The 11,748-nt window shown below is 37.3% G+C and overlaps 1 protein-coding gene across 4 annotated transcripts in view; it reads right to left on the bottom strand.

The window, feature by feature from the left end:
- ZDHHC14 (zinc finger DHHC-type containing 14) overlaps positions 1-11,748 on the bottom strand; it is a 116,412-nt gene that overhangs the window by 12,236 nt on the left and 92,428 nt on the right. For all 4 annotated transcript variants that reach the window (XM_009281436.2, XM_009281438.2, XM_009281437.2 and 1 more), the window contains exons 5-7: positions 9,295-9,343; positions 4,561-4,663; positions 2,664-2,773 (exon numbers count right to left, since the gene is read on the bottom strand). In XM_009281436.2, coding sequence (XP_009279711.1) covers positions 2,664-2,773; positions 4,561-4,663; positions 9,295-9,343 — 262 coding nt within the window. The remainder of the gene's footprint in view (positions 1-2,663; positions 2,774-4,560; positions 4,664-9,294; positions 9,344-11,748) is intronic.

The raw sequence follows: 11,748 nt of genomic DNA, 5'->3' as shown, positions 1-11,748 counted from the left end.
GCTGAACACCTGCCTGCTGATGGGAAGCAGTGAATGAATTCCTTGTTTTGCTTTGCTTGCGTGCGCAGCTTTTGCTTTACCTATTAAACTGTCTTTATCTCAACCCATGAGTTTTCTCACTTTTACCCTTCCGATTCTCTCCCCCATCCCACTGGGGGGGAGTGAGCGAGCGGCTGTGTGGGCTTAGTTGCCAGCTGAGGTTAAACCACGACATAGTTGATATTCATAAAAAACTGAATGTACAGACTAAAGTACTGTATTCTACATGTATTAGCTCATATCGCTTCCATACAAAAAACCCCCAAAACCCCAAAAACTTTTCAACTGTTTATGCTTCAATTCATTCAAAGTTGTTTTTTTTTTAAATTATATGTAGCTTTCAATTATAGTTCCGTATATTTTTAATCATAGGCCAAAATGGTTTTTTTTCCCTGTGACCTGAACAATGTTACTTCCCATCTGGAAAAATACAAAATTTTACCACAGGATATCAAATTTTAACTGGAGGGTTTATAGTTCCAGTTACTAAGACATAATAACAGGAATGCCTTAAAACACCTGAGAGCTAAAGTCAGCACAGAACTGGTTTTATTTGCTGATTTATGGGACCTCTGAATTCACTAAGGGTCAAGATGGCTTCAATTTTAAAAGATAAGAACAGGATGGATAGAAAAATCTAAGGCATTTCCCCTCTCAGAAGTCAATGAGGTTTCCACCACGTGGAGATCGGTTTAAACTCTCCTCATGAAGGTCTGCAGAACAGGGTTTTATGTACATTCAAACACTTAGAACTCCACCTGAGATTACAATCTGCCATGTGGAAAGCACTCCTTCAAAAACCAAAGGCTTAAAAAAGTTATATGATTTATTATATCAGAATACTAGTTAGACCTATGCTGACAGCTATGGATCAAATTAAGATTTCAAAGTTACTGTTGAGGACATGTAAAATGCATTCTGAACTTCCTAGCATAGGTGTAAAAACGAGAAACATGATCTTTAACAGAAGTGAGAAAAGTTTGGTTTATTTACAGATCCTCTCTTAATCTGCGTTCCATTCTCAAAGGCACTTGAACATTTTGAATTTTAAGCTGTAATTGCTGCTAAACCACTTTACCAGAATTTAAGGAAAAAACTAGTATTTCGTGCCTTGGGACACAGCTGAGATTAAAAGTCAAAAAAAGCAAGATTATAATTTACATTTTACAGTCAGTAAATTTTTACTGTTGGTCACAAAATATCTCCCTGCAGAAACTCTGCAAATACTTTGGCATCTAAATAAGTTATGTTGCTACATGGAATTTAGGAGAATTATGTACAAACTCTGTTAAAACACAGGAGCCGATGCCAGTCTGGGCTAATTGTGTGCTGCTACTTGTATCAGCCTAAGATGCTATTTCAGATACTGAGAAACATTATGTAGTTTTCATAAAGATTTCCACCTAGAGTCAAACAAAAGATTTTGAAGCATGGCATAGAGTTTTTGTGTCACATGCTTTTAGGAAAAGCAAAGTGGCAGAATTAAAGGTTTGGCTCCAGGCACCATTCATATAGGCAGGAAGCAGAGGCAGGGTTACTCTTTCTCATCGCAGGGATTACAGTGTTAACCCAGTATGTGGAAATCTTAACTCAGCTGTCTCCTCCTTAGGAAAAGATGTCAGTCTCTCCTGTTGACCTTCGACTGCTCATAGAAGAACCACCTCTGATATTCATAATAGCAAAGACAGAAATCCCACTTCCAATGAAACACCTTAGCCACTGGACTATAAAGTCATTTACTTTCTTTCTTCTTGATAGTTCAGATTCATAACTACATAATTCCAGACAAAGCAAAACAGCTTCAACCGATAGGTATGCCACAAAAATAATCTACAAAATGTCAGCCACTCTTTACAGAGGAACTGGGCCTCTATTGTACATGTAGTATGTGAACTATCTAACCGCTGAGCACTGGAATAAGAAAAGAATTAAGTCTTTCCAGCTGCCAGTTTTAGTTGTCTAGTCTTAGCTCTGTATTATATTTTGTTCAAGCTGAAAAACCATCTGCAATCTTGAATATACAAATATTTTGGATTTCAAAAGTGAAAATGTATGCAGCAAAAATTAATCCATTAAGCTTTTTCTGGTGTAAGACCACCAAATTCAGTGTAATGTATATATGTTAACAGTAGTATAAATAAAGAAAATTTACTGTCTATTTAAATAAAACAGTTCAGAGTGAAAAGACAAAAATGAATTATTATTAAGCTAGTTGTAGAATTAAGGTTCCTAAACTCTCCTAAACACGTCACATTCGTTAGATATGTAAGAGTTTAATAAACTTTCTAACTGCCCATGATGCAACCACTAACTACTAGAAATCTTTTACTGCTAGAAGTTATTAACTGCATTGGCAAAAGTTCAAACAACAGATAAGCAAGTTTATTTTTATTTCAGATGTCAACCTTAAATATATTTTACAGGATCTGATCACTCACTCAGTTACCCACAATTTACCAACTTATCTCTTTACTACTGAAGAAAAACTTAATTAAAGCTTCTAATGGACAGTAAAACAAAACTATTTTTGTTGAGTAAACTCAAGCAATCAGAAATAATATTTTTTTTTTTAATCAATAATCATGTGGGTTCATTTATACTAACAATACTTTTGATACTCTTACCTTGGAGAGAGGGGCCCACAGAGTGCAGCACAGCAATTAGTAAAGATGTTGCCATAACTGTATGGATTATAGTTTTCTTTACCTCTTTTATTTGACCATGATCCTTTAATCTGAAGAGATATGAACAAGATGCATCACATATAATACAATACAGAAAATGGCTGAGACAAATTAAGGGTTACCAAAGCAGCAACATGCTACTTAAATCAGAGGCAGACCAGAGAAAACCCATGATCACACTTTCAAAACGGCTTAGAGCTTTGGGCTGTTATGAAAGGCTGGACCCTAAAATCTTAGAAGCAAGCACGTGCTTCACCTCCATAGATTTAGACAATCCAAAATCTCAAAGGATCAATATACTCACAGTAGGAATTTCAGCATCTAAACATAATGGTCTAAGCTTAATTTTACAAATATTATGGCATGTTCTACAGAAGAGGTTCAATTGCAACGTACCATTAAAGCCAGCAATAGAGCACTTCTTTTCCATACTCTTGGGTCAGTTCTCAAGCTGTGCAATACCACACAACATTATCTTCTCTAAAGTTCACAAATGGCTCTAAAATATTATGAAGCAACTGCAGTCATGACTACCTTTTAGCACATATTACATTTTCTTTTAGCTAGTCTTGCTTTTCTGTTTGTGAGATACTTGAGAGCCTGAGTAAAATGTCTTATTGTATTCAACTGGAAATGTATGCTTTAAGTGAAATTACTGAGCAGTTTACTTGAAATTCAGACATGTTACACTGCTGCAGTTCCCTGCTATCTGACTTTCAACAATCCATCTCCAATCTCCTAAGAGACATTTATTTGAGGGAAGGGGGGATAGTGGAAGCACACTGGGTCCATCTAGAGAGACAATGTTGGCCTAAACCTATTAACTGAGGAATACCAGAGTATCTCATCTGTCTTACTAACGAGGTAGATTTCTTCAAAGTCAGGCTACTTGCTTGGATACTTGATGCTGAGGCACAATTCATTCTGAGCCTGCTTGGTAAGTTTTTTCTGGTTGATTAGCATTTATTGTAAAATTTATAATTTTAACTGTGACCTTAAACAATAACAAAACATGTGTCTAACAGACCCAAAGATGCTACTTTTATATTTGCCAGATACCTATGAAAAAAGGTACAACAGAAAATTACAATAAAATAATTTTAAGCTATAAAATAATTTGTTAGATTACTTGCTAAATTCCAACAAGCTTTCTATACCATTAGCTACCTAGCTATTTTTATTTTCTCCTTTCATTCATTTTGTATTTCTCCTTTTACTTAGGGGAGGACACACGAGGCCTCCACACACAGTTAAACATAATTTCACACCAAAACAATGGAAACCTATGTGCAAAATAGGACAATTGTAGAAATGAGAAAGTTAACCTTTAAATTAATTATATACTCCTTGCCAGAGGTTTTAGACCTCAGACTGGCAAAGAAATTTCAAAGGAAAAATAAAATAAAGGATGAAATTTTTGTTTTGAGAATTGCACACACTTTGCAGTTTTTACAGTAAGCAATTTTTGAGTCAAAGAATATTTAGGACTCCCAGTGAACAAGAGATACTGAAAATTATTTAGTAATTTCCTACTGTATAAAATATACTTGTTTCTTTGTCTCCTCTCTTACATATTTTCCTACTTCAAGATACAGGTCCTGTGGGTGTAAATCATAATGGACACACTATGTAACCAGCACATTTTCAAGCCACAACAAATACAGCCCAAAAGATCTCTTCTGATATTTTGAATCAAGCATGACCAGGTTACTTCCTTCTTTCCTCCTGAGGCATTCACAAAATTATGCAGGCAGGTATGACTTCTCTAAGAATAACAGAGAAAAACCTCCTCATTACTATTTAAAAACATATATGTAGAAATATACTATGAACTTACATCTTCATTTGTTGTTTGATTGGAGCTGATCAAATACGTGTGAAAACCTGAGAGGCCAACAATGGACCATACTGAGAAAAAACACACCACAGCTTCCAGCACAGTAATTGAAAGTCAAGGAAATATATGCAAATGGAAAAAAAAAATTATATCCAATAACAAGTTACAAGTAGTTACAATCACAAAATTCAGGGTAGTCAACTTATAGCCCACGAGTCCCTTGAGATCTCTGGGATACTTCAAAGGGGTCAGCAAAAATTAAACTCAGAAAAGCAAGCCTATTGTCAGTAGGCTTTAGTGTACAGGCCACTGAACAGCATCTACACCAGCAAATATTTAAGAGTCTGCAGATTGAAAAAGGCTAGAAATTACTGATGAGTGGTTCTGATCTTAATTGCTGAAATTCAGGTTTTTGTGTTCACCCTGTAAAAGTCATCACAGTTGTATTAAGACAGGTAAATTGATAAGTAACAGCAAATAACAGTTCTGAGAGGGTGAGGGGAAGATCAAACACAAGAGAGGTAACCCAGGGCTAGCCTAATAGCAAAGACTGAACAGATATGTTTGTACAAATATTTAGTGCACAATGGGAGTCTTGAGCCAGGACTAAGGGTTCTAGATCTGTGCTCATACGTACAGCAACAACAACTGTGTAAACTGCATCTCAGTCATATGTTCTAACTGCTAGACTCTCCTGTCTTTCTTCTATTACTGAAGTTAAGATGCTGATAGGGATCCTAACACTAGCATCAAAGTGCACTAGTCCAAGTAAAATGCAAAGTCCACTTTCTCTCTCAGGTCTCTCTAATAACTGGATATATTCTGTGTTACATCTGTGGGGGTGCCTGAATGGCCCAGCCTTGGCAAATGGCCTGAATAACAACTCCTGTTAAGCCTGTGAGTGTAAATAGTTGGGGTGGGGTTGAATACTCAAAACCCAGCAGCATTTGCCCAAAACTTATTACATTGAAGAGGAAGACTATCAACTCCCAACTCACTGTGCTGCTATTAAACAGTAGCTGAGGAATTACAAGAAGACTTTTTGAAGGAGGCGTCAGCCCGAATTGTAAGAAAATCACAAAAAATGGCAGAAGAGAACTTGAAGTGGCAACAGCAGCAATCAAAACTTGGTTTGGTACAGCCACAAGTCACTCTGCCAGCATCTGCCTAGCCCAGACAGAGCACCCCCCTGTCAAATGCCGTTAGTAGTCTGCATCCAGACAGCATACTACCAGTATCGGGTGCAACATATAGGGACTTGCACCTGAGGTACACGTATGTGAGCCTGTGGGGTGCTTTCTCACCTGAGTGTTGTAGGGAGCAGCACAGGTACAGCAAGAGCACCCACACCTCCAAGAGGGTAGCAAAGGTGTGCACGTGCATGTTTTATTGCTCAGCAATAAGACAATAAAGTTGCTCCTAAACTTTATATAATCAAGCATAAAGAGCAACTTTCTATAGAAGGCTTCCTGCCATAGTTTTTTATTTATGTATATTTTTATTTACACACCCCAGCCATGAACTCAGAATACATCTGCTTCGAGAATGTTATTTTCTACAACACTTCAATAGTAAGTTTTTTTTAGGGAACATGAATCATCAGCAGAAAAGGCTTTGGTTCCTAGAAAAACAGATATAATAAATCAGTAGGAACAAGACAATGGGAAAAGAATACGATAAAAATAATCTGTATATTAACCATATGCCAACCTTTAGTGAAGTCAGTTTCCAAAATAACATCAAGTCCAAATATTCCAGAACAAGGACACAGCCTTAAAACATACAAAAACATCCTTATCACTGAACCTATCAACAGAAGAGAAATATGACAGCTCCTCACCATTATACAGAGACACAGACTGGAAAATGCATGGATGGACGTAAGTATTTGCGATAAATAATCCTAATATTAGTTAACAGTGAAGAGTTTTGTATTGCAGGTCTGCTCTCACCTAATGAATTGGGAAAGACCTGAATTGTCTGTATAACTTCCTCTAGAACCTTCTTCACTCAGAATGGTTTAAAAGCCAGAAAAGAGCCATTTGCGTTCTGAGCAAATCTGCTCCAAAAGCAGCAGGATGACCAAAGTGCATTGCTGAGCAGCATGTTCACTATTCCCTCCCCCTCATCTCCTCCTCAAGCTATGTGGAGAGTCAAACCAACACAAGATAGGAACTCAGTCTCAGTTGACTGTGCAACAGCCACAGCTAAAGCAAGGAGAATGAGGGAGAATGGATAAGGAAGTAGACTGTCGTTAGCAGAGGGTTCAGAAAGGTGTAAAAGAAGGAAACAGCCCAAAAACATTACGCACAATACAAGTCCACCTAACTGGGCTTTGAGAAGGTAGAAATCGTAAGGAAGGCTGTAGATGAGCACTGTTGGGTGGAATCTACACACCAAGATGAAGAGGAAGAATCACCAGGTCAGAAAAGGGGAACCTGAGAGGAAGATGGGCTTCCTGCAACCTCATCAGGTGACTGAGCACACCACTGACAGGATGTTCCTTGTCGTGATTACACTTAAGAGGGTCCCGAAATGCGAGTTTCTCCCTCCACATGGTAATTCCTACTGGCAAAAAAGGGAGTTCCTTTCAGTTCAAGACCTCTTTCAGTTCCCCACTGAAAGAGACTTCCTTCCCCAAGAAAGGGACTTCTTTCAGTTCCCCACACCAAGATCCAAAGATCTCTAGAACAGCAGGGGTGGTTCATGTTAGATTAACATGACTCCATTAATTAAACATGAGTCCATTAATTAAAAATCAAACACAAAAAAGCAATATATTCTCAATAAAAAGTATAAATTACTAGCATAATATGGTATAGCACTCCCTTGGTATCTCACACAGGGTTGTTAGCAAGATAGAAATGGCAGTGTTCTCTGTGCCTGAATTGACTGGCTTGCCCCAAAGCAGCATTCCCAATACTATTTGGACAATTTCATTTTTTACTGTTAGGGATTGTAACCAAGCTATTAAATTGTCCAACATATTACTATCAAACCAGGCCATTTCTACAAGATGCACTACTGAGCCTTTCAAATCAGCACATCTCTGAATACAAATTATGAATAAATAGCCCTTTGTTCCTGTACAAGGATTCTCAAATGCGTAATCAATTACCTTTTGATTTAAGGACAATTGAAAGCTATTCTCAGTTTGAAAATAATTTGAAAGAATCATCTTTTGTAAGAAGCGATTGTAATTGTTTTAATTGGAAGCTATTACTGTGCTATTTAGAACAGTTTGTTTGTGCTTTGTAAAATCATTTGTACAAAAAAAAAATCTGAACAGTGGCTTTGCTTAAAAAGGGAGTTTACAGCTCAATGACTCTACTTGATGAACACATACACACACAAAAAAAATATCGTATCTGCAGAATTTGGAGAATTTGATACTTGGAAAAACTACCTGGAAAGAGAAGTCTGCCTTTATGCACAACTACGAATGACAGAGTAAGAGGTTTTTCTTCATACTCTTCTGTGGAAAAGAGCAAACTGTGTGAGGTACAATGGACAAAAGACTTCTCCTCAGCACAAGTATGAGAAATTCTTTTTATAGTAGCTTTGTGAAAGGTGCAAACTGCTTATTCAGACACAAACCGTTCAAAACATATACATAAGAAGTGGGAAGCTTACAGTCTGTACAGAAATGTAAGGAAGAAACTAAACAGAAGTTATGTCAGCTTCCCATTTTCCCATTATGTTAGCTGCTTTCAGATAGGGAAAGGGAATATTTTCCATTCTCACTGAGTAGAAAATATACAGAAAGCTCCCATGAAGTGACAAAAAGAATAAGGAGTATTTACAGAACAGAATCACAGAATGGTTTGGGTTGGAAGGGACCTCTGAAGGTCATCTAGCCCAACCCCCCTGCCATGAGCGGGGACATCTTTCACTAGATCAGGTTTCTCAAAGCCCCATCCAATCTGACCTTGAACACCTCCAGGGATGGGGCATCTATCACCTCTCTGGGCAACCTGTGCCAGTGTCTCGCCACCCTCACTGTAAAAAATTTCTTCGTTATAGCCAACCTAAATCAACCCTCTTTCAGTTTAAAACCGTTGCCCCTTGTCCTGTCACTACAGACCCTGGTAAAAAGTCTCTCTGTCTTTTTTATGAGCCCTCTTTATATATCTAAAATCCACAATGAGGTCTCCCCAGAGCCTTCTCCAGGCTGAACAACAATAGCAGTCCCTGTGTATGCATGTGTATACTTTTATGTAACTTAGCACAAGTTGATACTTTAAAATGACTTCTCTAAAAACAGTAAACAAACATAAGAATACTTTCAGGAATTGAACTCTTCGGGGACAGCTTATCGTTTCAGTTGTTCCACTATCTACTTTTTCTATCCTGACAAGAACCAGCCATTTTGGATACTTTCTGTTATAAAAGCAGAAGAATTATTTAATATTTTAAATGAAACCACAGCATGGGTATAGTGAGAGATATATTTATGAATTCCATCACAAATACATGGAACGTATTTCCATCACACATGGAAACTACAGACCTTTGTCAAGAATGCAAAAGATGAAGAATAAAAACCACCCCAGGCTATAGTCTCTTTCCTACCTCCAACATGTGGTGAGAAATCCTGTTGTGCAGGAAGTGATGAAATCCTTAACTGATAAAGTCCCAAATGCACATATCCAACAACAGCAAGAAAACAAGCAAAAACACATCTCAGATGTTATTTTGCAACAAGATCTACAATTCGTTTCAGTGAAAGGATATCTTGCAGGACTGTCCTTCAGGGCATTGAGGAACCCTGTTTGTTGAGAACCTGTAGAAATAGAACCCAAAATTACCAGCTGAGTAAGAAATTGGACTACAGGCTGTTTTCAGCATAGTTAACACAATTACTATTTGAAGATCAACTGAATAATCATGGAATTGGTTTACTAACATAAATCTGAGATTATGTTGCTCAGCAGCAACAACATCAGAAAAAAACCTTGGGTAAGTTATCAGGTCTCACATCTGCAGGATATTTTCTCAGTCATACCAAATTGATGCATGCATACTTTCCCATGAATAAGATTTCTGATTATTCCTGTTCTTTTCAGACCTAATATGCAAACAAAAAATTATAAGCTACTTTTTTAGTTTGAAATACTATTTTTTAAAGCAACTTTTTTACTTTGAAAAATTTATACTATAAACCCAGATCCTCAACTTTCTGTCCTTTGTTCTGGAAGCAGCCAAAGTTCTCTAGACTATAATCCTGCTCCTACTGCACCTGCACAGAAGGTTTTTCTAATAGGTGCTTGTTGCCTCTGGGCAAATAAGAGAATATCTACTAGTTGAAAAGAGCTCAAGAGCAGCATGCTCCAATGAACTAGAGATGCAAAAGCATCCACTTGGGTTCCACAACCATGAGATATTCATCAAAAAGGACAATTTGACAATTTTCTGACAAATATGCAACAAGTGAATTAGTCTGTAGAAACTGACGCAATGTCACATAAGGCACACAGTTTGCATTTTACTTTATAATTTAAATGATTTAAATGCATCAGGCTGAAAGTCTTTCCCACAGCAAAAAATTTCTTCTTAGCTAAATTCATCTGAAGATTTGTATGAAGAGAGAACAACTTTGTCTTTAAAAGAAAAAAGAAAAATATATATGTGTGTGTATACACATATATATTCTCTAGATCTGCCCGGTCAATTTTACTGTTTGCCATTAAAAAGGGAAAGTTACTTACCTTGTATTTCTGAGCCTTTTCAGACTCTCATAACTGGTTCTTAGCCTCAAGGCACAAGACTAGTGGAACTTCCCCCTACCTTCTTACTATTTTTAGGATCCTTAATGGCAATGGCAGCAGGTAGGTGTGATCTCTATTCCCTACTGCTGGTCACACTCTTCCAAGCAGTTCCCAATATATCAGAAGGAGAAGGTTCCCTCACTGCAACATACAGCTGAAATACTGATGCTTCAAACAGAGCTGAGTAACTGTGAAGATAGGCACTACTATTGAAAATGTGTTAAGCTTGGGGAGATGGAATAAAATCTTGCAAGACAATACCTTTAAAGTATCTGATTTACTAAGTAATTTTATCATCTTCAATAATACTACGTGCAAACATTCTTAATCCTGGAAAGTGCAAATTTCCAACGAATGCCTCAAAAGTAAGGCTGCAGAAAACAAAAAGTTAAGATGTATCTCATCTTGTCATCACTTATGCCCACTAAAAATTATAAAAATGCCAGCTTGCGAGATTTATTAAAAATGAAACAGATTTCAACAATTTTTCTAAATCAAGAGGTATTACAAGAAAAAAAGAAAACGGATTTCCTACGTAATCAACAAGGTCAGAGAAAGAATTTCCCTGTTAAGATGAACCATAAAAGGGTTTTTTTGTTTGTTTGGGTTTTTTTTTGTTTGGCTGGGTTTTTTTAAGGTCAATGCCTAGAAGTTGCTATAAATATCCCTCAATCCCTTCCTAAAAGGATATTGTCAGAAGGCATTCAGTCTAACACAGGGTATCTAGAATAAAGTGTTGCTGATGGGAAGGTAAGCCTGCCAGGATCATCTTCAGAAGAGCTAAGAACAGGATTTGATTAAGTCAGCAGGACTTCTTCTAGAATGAAGAATTTTGCCAGAACTTGTGGAAATACATATGGATGACTTTGAAACACTGCAGGAAGATCATAGCCCCAGGTCTAAAAACTGAGACTTTATTCAGACCCACTAACACAAAGCACTCTATGCCAATTGCAAAGATTCAGATTAAGTAACTGAGAATCCTGCTTAATGGTTAGCATCAGCTGAAGAACTGCAGAGCTGCAAAACAGAGCAAAAAATGGTTGAGTGGTAACTATTAGAAAGGCAGGTATGAGGACTTCTAGAAGCATGGTAGACACAGAGAGAGTGGAGTGATCGATGTGATAAAGAAACCTTATTTGTAAAGAACTCTCTTTTTGGACACAGTCAAGGTTATAGTAGGTAAATTGGAAAGCTGGCCTTGAAGCTCAAACACAGCAAACAAACATCAAGGAACTAATCACAATTCATACCTGCTCCCATTGCCTTTGAGGACCAGTCTTTAGAACTAGGGAGGTTTTTCCTGTGTCATCCAAGGTAGATAAACCTCCATAGTGAGAAGGTTTTACAGCTGATATACTTAAACAAGTCAGCATTTAACACTTACTATGCATTATCTGTAACACCTACACAGTGCTAA

The sequence above is a fragment of the Aptenodytes forsteri genome, unplaced genomic scaffold (assembly GCF_000699145.1).
Source record: "Aptenodytes forsteri isolate BGI_AS27 unplaced genomic scaffold, ASM69914v1 Scaffold82, whole genome shotgun sequence".
Taxonomy (NCBI): Eukaryota; Metazoa; Chordata; class Aves; order Sphenisciformes; family Spheniscidae; genus Aptenodytes; species Aptenodytes forsteri.
This window is presented reverse-complemented; position numbering and strand designations above follow the sequence as displayed.